At 41.8% G+C, this 19,364-nt stretch overlaps 1 protein-coding gene across 3 annotated transcripts in view; it reads right to left on the bottom strand.

The window, feature by feature from the left end:
- Nucleotides 1–19,364, bottom strand: part of BBS9 (Bardet-Biedl syndrome 9) — a 1,749,160-nt gene that overhangs the window by 116,398 nt on the left and 1,613,398 nt on the right. For all 3 annotated transcript variants that reach the window (XM_069215484.1, XM_069215483.1, XM_069215485.1), the window contains one exon: nucleotides 988–1,098. In XM_069215484.1, coding sequence (XP_069071585.1) covers nucleotides 988–1,098 — 111 coding nt within the window. The remainder of the gene's footprint in view (nucleotides 1–987; nucleotides 1,099–19,364) is intronic.

Genomic DNA, 19,364 nt, shown 5'->3' with positions numbered 1-19,364 from the left:
ACCCTTACATAGAAAATATTTGCGGTTGGGACATAAAATGAAAACCTATAGGAACTAATGTTAAAATAATTTAACCTTTTTATAAATATAAATGTATTTCTTCATGTTAACAAATTGTCCAAAAATAAAACATAAATATTAACTTATTTCAAAATATTTTAACTGTTATATGCAATATTTAAAGTGAAAAGTCTATTTATTAAAAATAATAAAATTACTAATAATTCTATACATCACTTTTAATCATTTTAAATACATAATTAAAAAAGGTTTTTTTCAATAGGTAAAACTTTCTTAATTAAACTTTAGATAAGTACTGTATTTTAATTTGGTCTATTGAAAAAATTCATGTTATTAATTTTAAATTAAGTTCATTTTGCTGTAACATTTTATTACAGTATTCATCATTCAAAGCACATATATAAAATTAATTACCATTAATGTCTAACTCAAAAATATAAATACATTTTTTTTTTAAGTTTAACACACTTTTGAACTTTTTCCTGAACTTCATCATATGGAAATCTCTGCAACAATAATGGAGGTCTTCCTGTGCAGAACATCAAATACGGTGTAGTCACTACTATTAATACCTTTACAGTCGTATTTGACATTTTTACTGACTCTACTCCATAAATAAGAGAGGGGGGGGCCGTAAGTCTACACTTTTTAGTAACCTTACACTTAGAAATGGTAAATAGCTAAAAGTAGCAAAGTTAGGCAATAGTAAAATTACACGTGTAGATTTACTCATGTGTAAGTTCACCTTTGTGAAAAGGCCCCTATATGTGCTGCTCTCGGAGGTCTGCACTACTTTTTAAAAATCCATCATGTTCATTAACTGCTCTGCATTTTGGATTTTCGGTCTGTAGACTCCTTGGATCCCAAGAGTTGGGAGCCCACAAACCCTCCACCTTGGTCAAAGTGCTCCCATCTACTACCCAATAGGAGTCTGTGTTTAGGAGAGCAGTCTTGATGTCCACGCACCTGCATCGATATTCTTCCTTGCAAGTTGTCTCTGGTTCGAAAACATTTCCAAAGGATCCAGCTCTCCAACTCGTTCTTCCTGGTCAGATTCCGGGATGGTAGCACAGCCACCTAATGGAAATACAGAAATATATATCATATGAATGTGTTCTCGATAAAAAAAAAAATTATTCCTATGTATCTGGATGTGTACATTTTGACATAACTTTTTTCCACACACTGCATTTTGTAGTTCTGTGAGTAACAGATGTAAGTTTTGCCAAATTTAAACTGTGTTCTCACTGGTGCCTTCAGTTCATGCAGTGTATTGGTATGTTGATGAATTTTGAAATAGCCTTAGGAACTAAGCCTGTGAAGCCATGTTGGAAGTGTACAAGCGCAGATGTTCACCCCGCTTAACTTTTGGAGCAGGTTTGTGGTGTTATTGCCATTCCAAACACAACCAAGGTGAACAAAATCATTTTTGTAGGTGTTTGGTTGGAGTTTCACATAGTTGTCCCACTTATTTTTATACATGAATTGGGGATGTGTTATGTGGCTGATTCTATTCCCTAGGCACTTATGTTACTTTGACTTTACATGTGGAAGAATCCTCACACATCACTTAACCGCCAGATTATACTAGATTGTGCCATAATCCAGACCAAAGGGGATATTGAACCCTACCTGTTATGAGTATCTAAATTATGGGAGAGGTCACTTCTGAAGAGATTTATGGGGGTGGGTGGATGTTTGTTATGTAATCAATTTCCCCCGGGGCAATCTGATTCAACCCCTGCTTTAACCTGTCCAAGTGATGAAGCTTCTCTACAATCTGTTTTAAAATTTGGTTTTTCTGTAAATTCTATCTTTCTTTTATGCACAGTTTTGTGAGCCAGTATTTAAAGATCATAATTTTAAAAGATGTAAACCTTTTTCTTACGCAACTTATGTAGCCCTTTAATCTGACCTTCAGTGGGAAGATTTGAGAAATGATGGTTCAGTATGAATTTCTCCGTATTTTATTGTGTTTGTATCATTATTTCCCATGTAATTTAATACATTTAATCGATTCTGATGTTCAATGTATTGCCTTACGAAATAAAGTACTCAGTCAACCCAGCCCAGATTTGAAATATTGACCTCGAGGTCACAGACGCAACTTGACATCTAAGGCTACGCTCACTCAGCTGCAGATGTTCACTTATTGTGAGGGAAAATGAAGTGAAATTCAGCAGGATCAGCTCAATCAGACTCCTACCAGGTGTGGTGGGAAAGTTTGTCCAGTCTCCATGATCATTCACACCCGACCTCTCTTTTGACACTACCAACAAGGGTGGCAAATAGTGCAAACTTTGAAGCTGCCATAAAAAAATTGAAATGCATTTAATTATAAAACCTAGCTAGTGCAGTTGAATGTCTATTCTAACTCCAGCCCTATCATTTTTGGGGTTAAGTGATTAATAGTGCATATCGGTGCATGTAGAATTTTGTTAATGGGATATTTTTAGAAGGTCAAGATTTAGTTTGCCTATATTTTGGAGAATGTTTTTGCCAAACATTTATTTTGTAGTTTATTCCTCTCATTCTGACCTGCTAAGGAAATACTCTTACTGCATTATCATGATATTACTCTCGGCTGTTTTACTGCTTGATTCAAAATTTTCATATTGTGATGGAGAATAACGCTTTGTTTTATTTTTACCAATTAGTAAAACTAAATGTGACTCCATTTTGCCAACTATTTTCCCTGCACAAATCCCTCCAGGTAACACTTAGAATGGCGTGGGTGGGTAAGAACCCTGGGACAAGATGCAGTTGGCCCTGACGCATAAGAATATTAATCCTAAATATCATCTGCGCCAGAATTCAGATTTACCACGGGACTCAGAATGAGCCGCTATTTTTAGTTCGAGCCTAGCAGCGCACATGTGCTGCTCTCTCGACATGCTGCAATCTACTCTGTGGTCTTTAACCACGGCCATCTCACACCCATCACTCTCACTTGTTCCTTGGCCTGCCTTTCAAAATTCCCTTGATAGTGTAGGTAAATGCTTTACTTTTGTCCCGCCTTGAGGCTGTTTTATTTCCGTCCTGGAGACTGACTGTGTTACATGGATAATTGCAAGATTGGCCATATACCTTAGTCTATTTGGCACACTACTTTTTTCTTTTGCCTCTCTGCTTTGCGCTCCGTGGCCATATATAGTTTCTTCCTCTTCCTTGTTTTTGGGCATTCCACTGTTTCTTTGTGGTGTCTGTGCCCAAAGGCTGCAAACTGGAGGGGAGTTCTTTTTTATAAATTTTTTGTTTTTGAAGTTTCATATAGCACAAACTCGATCAGAAGAGCACTCTAAATGAGTGCCACTTACATACATGTTAGCAGTTGGAAAATATACAAACTGGCACATTTTAAACAGGAAAAAACACAGCAATCCTCAACGTGGCTTTCCCGGCACAGCGGGAGAGTTGTTACAACAATATTCACTGCACTCTGGAAGATTGCCCCATAATGTTTTGCAAGGCATTTCATTTACAAAACACGTTTGCCCATAATTCAGAATGTGGTGGTCCTACGCGAAGTGTCCACCATCAAAATGCTCAGTACGACATACTCTTTCTGTTTAGGTCATCTCTGGGTCCCCACATTAGGTTGTGGGGACCCCAAAATAATAACCTCTCCAACCATTCAGTGTCTTTTTAAGCTGTCTCATGGCTGGAACTTTTGTTTTACAGTTGGGAGTAGTCTGTGTTTTTAAAGGCCTTGTTTGTAATATTACTGCAGCAGGCCTGCTAGGCCTGAAAATGTGTAAGGCACTATGCCCTCTAGGGGCTAAATATATGGTTACATTGCACTACGGTCTGCCATTCTGTTTTGATGTGTTTATGCCCTGTAGGGGCTAAATATATGGTTACATGACCATGTTTCTTCCAAATCCTATTTTTATTGTGGGGCCCTATAGGGGTTGTTTTGAGCATTACAGTCTAATGCCAAGTGTATAAATAAATGCACAAACACAAAGTTTATTTCTGATAAAGGTTTTTATTGGGTTTGCATGATGATGGCATATGTTTTATCTCTCCTTATTGCAATTATGACCATGATGCATGCCAACATAGCATCCTTATTACACTATGACTGTTTGAACACTCTTGAAATATTTGGGTAACCCTTCTAAGGGGTCTCCAGTGGTTGATCAGTGTCAGCTATTGTATGTTCTATCTGTCAATGTAATGTACTGCATGGCTAAATATTTATAAGATCCGAAAGGGGAGATCTATTGGCTATGCCAATGCTTGTTTCACATGGATTGCTACTGTTTTAACAACATGAAAGCCTGTATATGAGAACTGAACAGAGACTGGCAACTTTTTTATGGTATTTGTGCTGTTTTGCAACCACCTCAGAGGAGGGAAAGGAATATAAGAGATGGGTTAAGACAGGAGACCATATTTACTTGAAAGTCAGGCAGCGCAGTGTGAAAATCTGTAGCACTGCATCGTGCATATGATAAACAAATGTGCAGCCCATGTTTATGAAAAGTCACCTGTTGATGTCGTCACTGGGAATGTGCGCTAAAAAAAAGCCCTTTAGTGTGATTTCACAGAAATTGTACATTACACATTAGAATAACACAACATAGTAACAGTAGACTGTCATTCTTAGAAATTAGCTAACCTTTCAAAACATGTTGACTATCTTTATTTTTCGACTATGCTCATGCTATACAAATACCACATACTTCCATACATACATGCCACACAATATTCCACTATGCCCATGTTTGCAACAGGTCACAATATTTTAGTTAATTTGACTATACGTTCATGCCCATGTTAAAAGCCCACTGCACAGATAAACAAGCAATGGCAAAGATAAAAGGTCTGATGTTGGCTGTCAGACTTGGCTTTGCAAATGCTAGTTTTGATTTATCATGGTTTTTGCGAAATATTATTGTTGCGGAAGTTGCCAGGCCTTGATCAATCTGAAATAAAAGAAAAACATTGGCTAAAAGCAAACATATGTTATTTTCAAAGGCACACATTTCCAGCCCCTCACACTCAAGGCAAGTACTATGTGGGTCGATGTGTTTTCTGTTAAAGGGCAGAGTGACATCACTCACAGTGAAATTAGCCTGAGGTTGAAACATTGCCCCATGCTATATTCTGTAGTGGGTGTAAGAAAAATATGAATGACACAACAACGCCATCATCATCATGATCTTTATTCGGTTCACATATATAAACCATAAAAGCATCACAACAACACATAATAAAAGTTTCTAAAGCCACGTAGATTGTAATATAGTTCTAGTTTTACATAACTCATGATTCATAAATTACCTTAATAAAATATATCCAACAAGACAATTGCCATGATATGTTCTTCCTTACCCATACCAAAACAGATATTAAAACTAAAATGCTTACACTAATTCATTTATATTCCTTCATCCTTCAATAACTCTGATGTGAAGGTTCTTTGAGAGGAACATGGCAACCCTATAACAAACTGTTACATCACTAAGATCATATAAAAAATGTAAAGCCTCCACATGACGAATAATTCTTTCTTTTTTAAAAAGAGGTTTAAGATCAAATTTCCTTGGCATTAGATCAAACCTACATAAAAAGTGCAATGTGCTGGGTGGATTGCTTCGACCGCTTATAACAAGGGCACTTCTGTGTAATGGAACCCCACCCAGTTTTCCTTGGAAATGCCGTTTTATAATGGAATGTAAGAAGGTGGAAAAGTGTTAAGAAATATCTATGGTACGTGTTGTGAGTTAAAGTGAGATACCTCTTGAAGCCAAATTGCTCATTAAGCTGAAGATACCAGCCCATTGATTCTTTGTTAGCATAGGACTCTGCCCTTTTTTCTCAAAAGGCCTTATAAAAGTAGTCTGTGAAATTCCCTTTGATTACTCACTGACATCCTCCGTGTGCGTCCAAAGATCCCTCCCAGTATGCTCCAGGCCCTGTAACGACTTCAATGGAGCATAACCATGGGATTTGATTGGCATGGTCAAGGTCCATACAATCTTGAATGATCCATCTAGTAGAATGTGTCTCTAATTGTGACCACAATGATCGCCAGAGTAAAAGCGATTTTCTTTCTAAAATATCAGAGATAAAATTATTTCCTAGTTCCCAGTAACTAATGGCTTCCAGGGTTGAATGAGGTACAGCCAGCAATCGCCTAAGGTACCTATTCTCTTGCATTTGCAGGGCTCTATTTCCCTCCCATACCCGAAATCTCTGCTCCATAAGTAACTGCAGAGATGGATTTAGCATTAAAAGGGTAACAGCTCCGAGGCTGGTTGTGAACCTAATTTCTGGCAAGCTGCATAAGGCCTTCATTGTTCCTTATCATTTTTGACTCACTGATTTCTTTCTGGTGCTTCCACTCCAGATTGGAGTATATTTGAAACCCCAAACAGCTAAAACAATTGGTTTCTCTTGACATAAGAAGAATTATGAGTTCTCTTAGCCTGAACACAACATATAGTGTAAGTTGTACCTATATTAATCTTCACACAAAGCCTGAGAAGGAACTGATTAGGGCCTGCAGGCTTATTGGGGAATGTAGGCTATTAACTCTGCGTCATTGGCGCACAGCAATATTGGAACCTGCCACCGACCTATCCCGGGGGTATCTGCCCGAACCTCCTGTAGCATTTCATCAACTCCATTGATATACAAGGAGAGGAGGAACGGCACCAAAACAAATCCCTGTCTTACGCCTCTCCATATAACAAATGGTGTGGTTAGTTCTCCCTTTCTTTAGTAGCGGACCCTAGCTGTCAGATTACTATATAGGTGGGCCAAGAGAGAAATAATCTCTTTTTGTGCCCCAATTTTATTCATGCGCTCACACCGTTTAGCATGGTTGACGAGGTCAAATGCACAGCTTAAGTCCACAAAGCATATGTGTATTGACCCTTACTTTGACTGTACGTACTTCCCTATAAGAACATTCAAGTTGAGTGATAGCTCCACAGTCCCCAAATCTTTCCTAAACCGATAATGGGCATTGGAAAGAATCTTTCTATCTTCTGCGCAGTCCTCTAATCTCTCTAACAAGACTACCCAACAGTTTTGTCAGAGGAGTCGAGTAGAGAGATAGGGCGATAGAATATGGGGTAATTCCTGGATTCCTTCTTAAAAATGGGTATTGTGAGTGAGGACCACCAGGAAGGGGGAACATACCCAGCACATGCAGCGTTAAGGACCTTAGTCAAGAATGGGGCTCCTAATTCAAGTTCAGACTTATAAGTGTCTATTGGGACCCCATCAGGGCCAGAAGCCTTCCCTAAGGGACTTTTGACAAGTGCCCGCACCACTTCCTCAACAGTAAAAGTTATTGCTGAACTAATTTCTGCCGTAGGAGGAGTAATATCTCAGTTAACTGAACCAGGAATGGAGAATATCAAACCAAAGTGCTCAACCCCCAGAGTACCTGGGATACAGAGAAATCTAAATCTGAACCTATTCTCCTAGGAAACAGGGAGGCATTTATCATTCTCCAGAACAACACACTATCCTTTGCTTATGCTGCTTTTCTAAGATTCGCCCACACTTCCCATTGTAGCTCTTTCTTTTATTCGCCAATAGCTTTATTATAAAGTGCTCTAGCATCTTGAACTGCCTAAGAGGTTGCTTCTGCACTGGTGATTAAACCATCCTTTTATTTCCTTATTATGTCGCTTGGGCCTAGCTGCCAGAAGTTTCTTAATGGATTTAGAGATACATATATATGAGCGTCCCGAGACTCCACATGATTTGCAATAGTGGCTTAACCTCTCAACAGTTCCCCTCTACCAATTCCTTTAGGAAGCTTACAGGATCAACAAAAACCCATTTAATTCTAACACCATTCAGGCCTTAGGGAATGATATTGTTAGTTTTACCTGAATCATGGCTAATGGGTAGGTTAAGCTTTAGTATTAAAGTCACAGGATTGTGATCACTCGTGTAGGGAAGTACCATCTTTCTTGGCATGTTACCCCCAATTTCTGCCTGTTTGTCAGTATGTTTTGCCTGTCTCACTGGGATCCTGCTAGCCAGGACCCCAGTGCTCATAGTTTGTGGCCTATGTGTGTGTTGTCAGTAGGGCTTAACTGTGTCACTGAAGTTCTGCTAACCAGAACTCCAGTGCTTATGCTCTCTCTGCTTCCAAATTAGTCACTATAGTTTAGGGACTTCACATTCCAATTCCAATTGGCACACTGGATCCCCCTTATAAGTCCCTAGTATATGGTACCTAGGTAACAAGGCATTGGGGTGCCAGGAGATCCTTATGGGCTGCAGCATTTCTTTTTCCATCCATAAGGAGCTCAGACAAAACTTTCTTCAGGACTGCCATTGCAGCCTGAGTGAAATAGTGCACACGCTATTTCGCAGCTATTTTCACTGCACTTAAGTAACTTATAAGTCACCTATATGTCTAACCTTCATTTACTGAAGGCTAGGTGCAAAGATACTAAGTGTGAGGGCACCCTTGCACTAGCAAAGGGGTCCCCCACGCTGTCCAGGGCCGATTCCCCAGACCTCTATACCTATATGTAGCTTCACAATGGTAACTCTGAATATGGCTATGTGAGGTGTCTAAGATCATGGCATTGTCCCCTCATTCCAAATCTGGTATTGAGGGGCCAATCCCATGCATCCTGGGGGCTCCACCATGGACCCCCAGTAATGCAAAACCAGCTTTCGGAGGCTTGCACTGCAGCTACAGCTGCTCCCACCTCACAGACAGGTTTCTGCCCTCCTGGGGTTTGAGCAGCTCATTCTCAGGAAGGCAGAACGATGCATTTCCTTTGGGAGGAGGGTGTTACACCCTCTTCCATTGGAAATAGGTGTTACAGGCTTGGGAGGGGTAGCCTCCCAGAGCCTCTGGAAATGCTTTGATGGGCACAGATGGTGCCCTCCTTGCATAAGCCAGACTACACTGGTTCAGGGACCCTCAGTCCCTGCTCTGGCACGAAACTGGACAAAGGAAAGGGAAGTGACCACTCCCCTGTCCATCACCACCCCAGGGGTGGTGCCCAGAGCTCCTCCAGTGTGTCCCTGGTGTTAGCCATCTTGTTTTCCAGGGTGTGGGGACACTCTGGAGATCTCTGAGTGGCCAGTGCCAGCAAGTGATGTCAGAGACCCCTCCTGATAGGTGCATACCTGGGTAGGTAGCCAATCCCCCTCTGAGGGCTATTTAGGGTCTCTCCTGTGGGTGTCTCTTCAGATTCAGCTTGCAAGACTCCTCCAGGAATCCTCTGCATCCTCTGCTTCAGCTTCTGGCCGTTGGATCAACCGCAGACTGCTCCAGGAACTACTGTAACTGCAACAAAGTATCCAGGACGCCTCCTGTGACCTACAACTTCAGCTCCAGCCAGCAATTGCAAAAGTTTCCAAGGTGTGCACACTCTGAGGACTCCCTGTCTTCACCCTGCACCAGAAAAACTGAAGGAATCTCCCGTGGAGTGACTGAGTCACTTCCCTGCTCCTGCAGGCACCTTCTGCGATGATGACCGGTTCTCTGGGACTCCTCTCCTGACAACAAGCGTGCTCCCTGGAACACAAGTGGTGGACCAACATGACCCAGACTGTCCTAAGGTCCAGCTGTCCAAATTTGGAGGAGGTAAGAGCTTCCCTTCCCGGTTTGCGACAGTACCCCTGTGCACCGCGTCATCTCCAGCTCCTTGGACTTCTGTGCACTTCTTCCAAGAATCCTTTGTGCGAAATGTAGCCCAGGTCCCCAGCACTCCATCCTGCAAAGCAAAACTCACTGAGTTGTTCTCCGGCGGCGTGGGACCTTCTTTTGTTGTGCTGCACCAACTGCAATTTGCACCTTCTTTGTCCCTGTGTCCTGGGACTCCCTTGGGTGCTGCCTGGTCATCTGTGGGCTCTCTTCAGTGTTGGGAGCCCCCTCTGCATCCTCAGTCTGAGTTGAAGCCCCCCGGTCCCTCCTGGGTCCAGGCAGTGCCATTTTGATGCAAACCGCAACCTTGCTTGAACCAAGGCTTGTTGGATGAATTCAGCGACGCAAACAGCCTGCATCAAACATCTCAACGTAGGACATCTCCTGCACCATGCAGGAACCCGCAGCCATCTTCTTTGGTGCTCTTCTGCAGACTTCTAACCGGAGAATCCTGTTTTGCGACATCTTCTAGGTTGGCAGGGGCTCCTATCCTTCCTGGAATCTTCTGCGACTTCTGGACTTGGTCTCCTCTCTTCATAGGTCTTCAGGTCCAGGAATCCACCATTTGTTGATTGCAGTCTTGCTTGGTTTTTGCAATATCTCTTATCACGACTTGTAGTGTGTCCTGAGGAAACTTGCAGTACTTTACTCTTACTTTGCTGGGCTCTGGGGTGGAGTATTTTACTTACCTTTGGTGTTTTCGTACACCCCAAGGCCCCTCTACACACTTCACTTGACTAGGAGGGAATTCGTGATTCGCATTCCACTTTCTTAGTATATGGTTTGTGTTGCCCCTAGGCCTATTGCATTCTATTGTATTTTCGACTGTTTGCACTATTCTATGACTATTTACTTACCTGATTTTGGTCTCTAGTGTATATAATACTTACAGCGTGTGTATAATACTTACCTCCAGAAGGAGTATTTCCTCTAAGATATTGTTGGCCTTGTGTCACTAAAATAAAGTACCTTTATTTTTGGTAACACTGAGTATTGTCTTTTCTTGAGTGTAAGTACTGTGTCACTAGAGAGTTATTGCAGGAGCTTTGCATGTCTCCTAGTTCAGCCTAAGCTGCTCTGCTACAGCTACCTCTAGACAGCCTAAGCTGCTAGAACACTTTCTACATTTCAATAATAAGGGATAACTGGACCTGGTATAAGATGTAAGTACCTTAGGTAGCCACTACAAACCAGGCCAGCCTCCTACAACTCGTACACACAGATTCTACCCAGCAATGCAGGATGCTGATCCTCTCACTATCTGTAGTGAAGATATGGTCAATATTGCTGCTGCAGCCTCTGCCTATAAAGGTGGAAATTTGTGGACATCTACTAGAGCCACAGTACTCAGCATTTTTTAAATTATACTTCACTACCAAGTCATTTAAGGCCAATCCATATGTACTAATACACAAATGGGCAGGGTACACCAGCCCATATCTCTATACCCGCATGGCAGTTTTGACACAATTGGACACATTTTGATAGTGAAATCACCCAGCCAAAGAATGGATCCTTACTGGACCTATCAACAAAATGATCCAAATCTCTCTCAAGGGATTTCACCACAGTCACTCTCGTTGGGTCAAACACATTAATATAAAAAAATGATTACTATAATGTCCAACTTGTTGTCTAGAGTAAATAGAATAAATTAATAACGACGAGAGGTTAAAAATATTTTTTTGACCTGTGGGGCTAGGATCGTATAGACAAATGTGACCAAGCCCAGCCCCGCCCCCCAACCCCCCGGCTCCCCTTCTCCAGCTTTACCCATAGTAGAGGTGGCATTTGCAGTACTGGAGGTCACAAAACCATCTATCTCTATTTGCATGGTTGCCCATGTTTCCTGTGAGCAAACTACGTGGGGGGATCTGACAAATTTGTCCCAGACTTCAGAATCCAGTTTGTTTGCAAAACCAGCAACATTCAACGAGGTAAACAATATCCCCGATTCTCGATACCAGATTGCATTGATATTGAATCCCAAAAAATAAATTCTCTGTAGGCTGAGTTGGAGAGTGAGGCCTGAAGTACCGGGACTCACCAGCACAACAATGGATGAGGAAGGCTGGCTAAAAGCCCATATAAGTAAGTTTATAATAAGTATAATTTTATTTTAATAAAATCAAAAGGTCTTGACAAACGTCAATCCTAATGACGAGGTTGGAGCGCCACCATTGAAAGCGATTGCGTCATTGGACTTGCAGCGATTTTCAGCAGAAAATGCTTTGCGTGCGAATTCTGACTGGCGCTGCCATTCGCGTTGCTTAGCATCGTGCGCTATACACACACGTGATGACAATCTCAGAACAAGACATGCTATAATAAAGATACTTGATGAAGTGACAACAGCTCCTGTGTGTGCATAACCTGGAACCGCGTTATCCTTTGGCTTGCGACTCTGGGAACAGTCTGACGTGGATTATGAGTTACAGATTGTGTATTTCATTGTGGGCCATTTACAGGTTGTGATGATTTAGAAACAGTGTGCTTGAAATCCACATTACACAAGGGACGGAAAGAATCCTTTTTTTGTAAATGGTCTTCGCTCGTCCTATGTGTTGCATCATATTACAACACTCAGGTTCAGTAAGTGATGAGATCAGAGAGGAACGAAAATAAACCCTGTATGTACTTAGCGAGGGCCAGGGAGCCTGGCAGGTCCCTGTGCATCTCAACATCATGTTGTTTGATACCTGATTAGTCACCCCATATGTCAACAGTCTGTGCTGTAAGACAAGCTACGGCTGCCCAGTGGCAGGCTTTGTGCTTTGAGGCAAAGGGCAGTTTTTCAAAAGTGTTTACATTTTAGTGCTTGTTAAACTGGCAGCATCAGCCCTAGGCTGTAAAGTCCTTTAAAAATGGAAGAAATGCAGTAGAAACATTTCCTGATTCTTTGTCGGTACTGCCCCAAGGAACATTGAATGGAGAGGCACAGCGTGTACTCTGCCTGCCACAGAAGCAGGGCGGGGTGGATGAAGGTGACTACAAATGACAATACAAAGGGCCTCGTTTAGAGTCTTATAGTAAATCCAGGGGCAATACCCATATGAAATAATTATGTTAAAGGAACCTCCGACCCGATATCGTCTGCTTCAGCCACTTTATTGTGTGTGTGTGTGTGTGTGTGTGGGTGTATATATATATATATATAAACCCACACACACAACCCATAGTTATAGTTAGGACCATGTTTCCATAGAAAATGCGTTTTTTGACTTGCCTATATCTTTGGCACCAGTTGATGAATCTTCAGGAAACTTTCCAAAAAAGAGTCCCCCAGTGATTCTTGTCGAGCACGTAAAGTTTTGGGGTGATCTGTCAAGCGGGGGCTGAGGAAAAAGCGGGGGGGAGGGGGTAAAAAAACATGCGTTTCCCATGTTAATTCCCATAGGACCTTTGAACACGACTACAGCCCGAACCGCTGGACGGAATTACACCAAATTTGCAGAAAGCTAACTTTCGGTATGCAGGTTACGCCTTCACTTATTTGGTGTAAATCTGTCCAATAGCTTTGGAGATATTAAAGGGTAAACAAATTTGTATATCTAGGGCAGCAGATCCATCACAATGTATTCGCGTGTGCAGGTGACAACAGGAATGCTGTGATTGGCTGGCCGCAATCAGACTAGAAAGTTGTGGCTGCCATTTAAGATAACGGGACACGGTCCTCTGGCATGAAAACCAACCTGAAAAGTGGCATAAGGGCTCAGGGTGAATTACTCTGACCCCAGAGCAGTGATATAGTAGTGGTTGTGGATCAAGTTATGACCTTAGAATGTTTTTTTTCATGCTACCTGATATTCGCAAATATGTTGCGATACTCAGCGCAGCTCCCAGTGTATTGTCGTGACGGATTTGTGAATATCGACGACAACAAAATTAGTTTTTACAGTCATTCATACACTAATTCATTCACTTACATTGGCACTCAGAAACTCATGCACCCATTCAAAGAACCACTGAGAGAGTCATACATCCTTTCATAAACCCACTCAGTCACTCACGCATCCATTCACAGACTCACTCAGCGTGTCATGAACTCATTCACAGATTCTGCCATACACTCATGCACCCATTTGCAGAGACAGTCACACCCTCATTCACCCATTTTGAGATGCAATCACACCCTGACACACCTATTCCCAGACCCATTTACACCTCATGCAGCCATTCCCAGACCTACTCATACCCTCACGCACCCATTCACATATCCACTCAGAACCTCACGCGCACCTACTTACAGATCCACTCAGACAATCACGCACCCATTCAGAGACCCAGTGACACCCTCACACACCCACTCATAGACTCACACAGACACTGACGCACACACTCTCAAACTCAGACAGCCACTCTCACACCCAGATACACCCTGTCACACTTATTCTCACACTCAGAGAGACAGGCTACGGCCAACTCCTGTTGCGCACAGCAAAAGACCGTGGGCAGCTTGGGGCTCGGTTGTTAGGGGGTTTGGCCGCAGTGTCTGGCTGCAGGCCATGCCCTGCGGCCGATCCCCACTGTGCACAGCCAAAGGCCATGCACGGCATGGGTTTGGGTGGTTATAGGGGTTGGCCACAGGGCCTGGCTGCGGGTCAGGCTCTGCGGCCACCCCACATTGCGCATGGCAGGTTGGGTTGTTATACCAGTTGGCCTCACGAGTGCGCGGCAGTGGTTGGATTGACTTATAGTAATGAAAATTACTTTACATTAAAAAAAAAAAAAAATTCACTCAAAAAATTAAAGGTTGCGGGGACAGTATAGTTATGAAATAGAGTTATAAAAAAACATAGAAATGCACTTAAAAAACATAGGGTTACAGGGACGTTATAGCTCACATTTTAAACATACAAAACCGTAGAGATTCAGCTGGTATAGTTAAAGTTATTTTGAGTAACTATAACTCATGCACTGCTAATTACCCCACATATTACAGCACTCATGACATCTTTGATAACATCATTGGTAATATCAATGTAATAGTTGCAGCAAAATTATTGAGAAAAAAACTGTATCATGGGGGCACGAGTTATAGTTACTTTAAGGCACGAGTTATAGTTACTTGAGATAACTTCAACTGGTAAATGTCAGTCTTTTTGTTAGCTTAAAACTCTTTGGGTCGGAAAACCGCCTTTCCGGTTTTCTGCTCACTAGCCCTATTATAAGTTTCCCGCTGGGCTAGCGGGAAACTCACCACAACACTGACGCCGGCTCATAATCAAGCCAGTGGCAAAGTTGCGGTACATCGGGTGTGACAGCATACATCGCATTTTTCACTGCCCGTAATTCAGGCAGTGAAAAGTGTAAAAGGGGCCCCCATTGGGCCCCCGGCACCCGTCTCTGCCAGTCTTTGCATGGCAGTGGGACCGCATGCAAAAGCCGGCAGAGAAGGTAATCGTAATCCCCAGGGAAGCGCTGCTTGCAGCATTGCCCTGGCTGGTTAAGACTGCCGGCCACACCAGGCGTCAACCTGGCGGTGCTGGCGGTCAGACCAAGGCAGCTCTGCCAGGTCATAATGTGGAGTCTGGACCACTGCTTTGCCGGTGGTCCGACCACCACCACAAGTCTGGCGGTCCCAGGACCACCAGACTCGTAATGAGTACTTGTATGTTTTAAATGTCATTTTAACCTGCTAAAGCATTAGCTTTTTTTCTTATCTCATATATTTGGCTACTGACTAATACAAGTGCTCTTGCATAGATAAATAAAAGGCGTTTCCTCACTTTCTTCCCACCTCAGAGCTTTTTTTGCATAAAATGGTCCTTCTTGAATATAGATACCACTGTGATAGATACACAGCATTGAGTCAAGATTAACATGAGTATGACATCAGTGTTATACAACCATTTCAAATTCTGGGTTAGATTAGGAGAGTGATGCTATTCTGAGGATGTAAGTAAACGGTGTTTAGGTGTCTGAGTCTCAACACTTGCAGGGTTCACCCCTAATCTCTGTCATCTGAATTTCTGCTGACAAATGGGCTATGTGTTGGCTGACCAGAGGGTCCTTATAAGTGGGGTCCAGCTTGTACGTACTCCTGAACATCTGGATCACATCTCAAATGCTGCTTCTTCTTCAGAGCAAGGCATGGAACTTCTGAGAGGCCACTGTTGATAATCCTTACTATTTTTCTTTATTTAAATAAAGACTGATTTGTTCCTAGTGGGTGGACACTGCCCAGACTGTTATTGGCATTTATACAATTTACGTGTGAACCACACAGCCAAACTGGGGACCTTCCAAGTTTCAAACTATCCATCTCATTAATCACAGATAAGTTAGAAATAATGCAGCTTTGTTTGTGAGGTGCCAGAAACATTGCACTCAGCGTGAACCTCTGGCTTTACTAAAAAAGCGAACATCTCAGAATAAAGCAGTGCAGACATAACAGGAACTGATTAAGTTCTGTCAGTCATCACTGTGATAAAGAAACTATTGTAAACAGCAACTATGGAATTTTCGCTGCGGGATCGGCGGAAAAGACTGACTGTCACTGAGTGAGTTGCAGGTAAGTGAGGATAGACACGTCATTGTACATACAGACTTTTCAAGTTTAAGGATGAGAGCTTTTCAATCTTATCCTAAGATCATTATTAGAATTATCAAAAATGACATGGATCCTGCTTTTTTTCGGACCTCGAGACACAAGTTCACATTTAACTTCAAACGAATTTCTGAATTTAAAAGTAAGTGTACTTACCAATTTTAAAATGTGTATAAATGCTAAAAGAATGAACCAGTTATGTGTCTAGTAGTCGATTCTGCAAAGCTTTCTTCACAACACTCACTGAAAGTCCTCGAATTCCCTATGAAATCTGGTATAGAAATTTAGATCAAAATATGATGATTTATGGGCATCAGCCCGTCAGACCTCCGATCTTTCCAATAATACGATTGTTAAATGTCAGTAGCATTAAATCCTCCACCGTTGCTCTCAGTCACTCATCCACAATGAGCCAGTCAAATATCCTATTAGGTTAATATGCGCTGCTGCACTGTGCTGTGAGAGCTCATGACTGTGTCCCTTCTCTGTAGTGCCTAGCTGCCTGGCTGCTTCCTGTTGCACTAAACCTCTGAAGCATCACCACAGCACAGAATTTCACCCTTCACAGGGAGGAGTGTATGGAGTGTAGCTGGGCAACTTTAGGAAAAGAGAGGTGTTGGGAATAGGCAGTGGCATAGGTTGGGGGAGGGTGGGTTTGGGGTATGACACATCCCAAATAAATGCATTCTTGACTTGGTAGTTTGCTCTGGGAGGTCTGAGGAGGGTCTACTCTCTTTGTTGTTTTTTTCACACCCTTGTGTACATGAACATATATATAGTGACTGGTTTACTAAAAAAGTAGCAAATCTGCACCCAAATAAGTGCTGCTTGAATGGGTACAAATGTACTACCTTTTGGAATTCTCAAATATTGGCAGTAGTAGACTTGGAAAGTTGTGCCAGTCTCAGGTTTCCAAGCATACTAATGGGAATCAAACATACCTAATGGGACAAATACCAATAAAAAGTCTTACCTCCGGTTATCGCTCTGAGTAGCATTCCGGACTATTGGTTTTCTTCCACTGTGCAACTCTATGCAATTCAATATGGACCCTGTTCCTCATGTAACAGTCCATCCTGAACCACAGTAATCTCACTATCACACGTAGTGGCCCACCACTGTTTTAGTTGGGAAATGTGAGATTCACGCACCCTAAATCTCACTGACTAAGCAACACCCCTGGAATAAGCATCACAAGGCAGAGTGCAGATCAGGCAGCACTTAGCTCTTAGCAGCATTTTCTGCTTGATAATAGTCTGGTCCTATTTGGCCTCTACTGCCATAAAGATGACAGAGCTGGTGAGAATTCCTTGCTGTGGTTGTGATGTAACAAGGACGTAATGCCTCTGAGGACCATGGAGTCTAATCAAATTAACCCATAATTAATAGGCGTATAGAAGTTCTTTGATACTGTAATAAAGAGCGTGAGAACCACAAGTGGTTCTGGCAATTTCTTGTCCATCACACAGACTGGTGTGAATCTACATGTTACAGACGTGCTAAGCTTGTGTTTTTTAGTTGTTATTTGGTGGTCTGTTTTATTAACAGACCAGCGAAGATCCAATTGAGTATCATTGACAATTTAACTGCCTTGTAGAGGAATGAAAATATAAAAAACACTCAAATTAATACCCAATACTCACTCAATTTCGGCACTAGAGAGGCAAGACAGGGATGGACACATTGTCTGTCATGTGAGAAAAGGGTAAAGTTCTCACAGTACCTGCTTGGAAATTCAAGTAGCCAGGGATGGGGGACATATATTCCACCACGGATAGCCTCTGTGCGCTACAGAAGCAATTTTCAAAGACAGTTTGTTTCTTGTGTTAATATAAGCTTCTTTCCTCATATTAGGAACTATGACCTGTGACTCAAAAGAATTTTAATTGATATCTTCTTTAACTTATAACCATTGAGTATTTGCGGGAGGGCAAGCCATTGCTCAACCTTCAATGTTCTGTTTGGACTTACACAATCCAAACCTATCAGATAAGGCATTAATATAACTTGCAACACCAAACTCTCTTTCTGTCATTCATTGTGCTCAGCACCAGCTGATACGTAATCCATTCTATGGACAAAGTTATTGGGCAAGCTATGACCAAGTCCCCTTGGAAAACCTATTTTAAAAAAACATTGTTGTCCTTTTACTCAAATGCGATGTAAAACTCGTTTTGCACAATAATTACTTTCCAACAGGTCTTGAAAAAACAAGGCAGGCTACTTTCACGAAGTTTAAACTTGGAAGAATTTAAGTCAAAGAATAGTCACACTAGATTGTAGAATCATATTCTGAAATCATTCAACCAAGTTACTTGGCGTTCCCCTTGAAAACATGTCCACCACAGTTTTCTCCAATAAAGATTGTTGCTTATCCCTTTATAAGAATTTGGGAAATGGTGGAGTTCTTTGGCTATAAAGGACGTTAGATACCTCCTTCATTAGAGTCATCTGGAAACATTGTAGCATGTGTTATGAATCTGTGATAAACCGTAGGATGCAAGATATAATTGGCTCCAAAATTTCTTGTTTATTTTCCATTGTGAACCTTAAAGAGGGCTAGCCACATTTTAGCTTCTGTAATGAAAGAATACTGGCAGGCTATGCAATTGTAAATGAAAATAGTTACAATCAGTGCTTAATTTGTAGGCACGGGATCCAAGGTTTTGCTCAAAATCCTATTGCAGATGAGTGTGCCAAATATCAAGTATGCAAAGTCTTACTTCCACCTACCGCCTCTTTAATCTATCACCAGATATCCCCTGCGTCTTAATTTCACTCTTGCAGGTTCCTGCTTTTCCCACATGTAACATTTTTCTCATCTTTCTTTTCCTACATCTTTCCCCCCTATGCGTGTTCAACTCTCTCTTGCTTTTGGTGAATATCTGATGGGGAAAAAAGTGCTAGTGGCACCACCTGCAACCACTGGCTCAAATTAAGCACTGGTTATAATGCAAATATCGATTGACATATTTATCTTGAATTGTGATTTTGATTATTCATTATAACATTTCTGAGTCTGTCATTTAAGTAACTGTTTCTTTGTCTTATTGAACTTCCACTAACTTTTGACTGGGTTGAAATTGCACAATGGCTTTTATGCTCTTACTTTTTGTTGGTTAGAGTTATTACTTAAAGTCTTAATAGCAAGGG

The sequence above is a fragment of the Pleurodeles waltl genome, chromosome 2_1 (assembly GCF_031143425.1).
Source record: "Pleurodeles waltl isolate 20211129_DDA chromosome 2_1, aPleWal1.hap1.20221129, whole genome shotgun sequence".
Classification (NCBI taxonomy): Eukaryota; Metazoa; Chordata; class Amphibia; order Caudata; family Salamandridae; genus Pleurodeles; species Pleurodeles waltl.
Note: the sequence above shows the minus strand (reverse complement) of the source record. Positions and strands in the feature narration are given on the sequence as shown.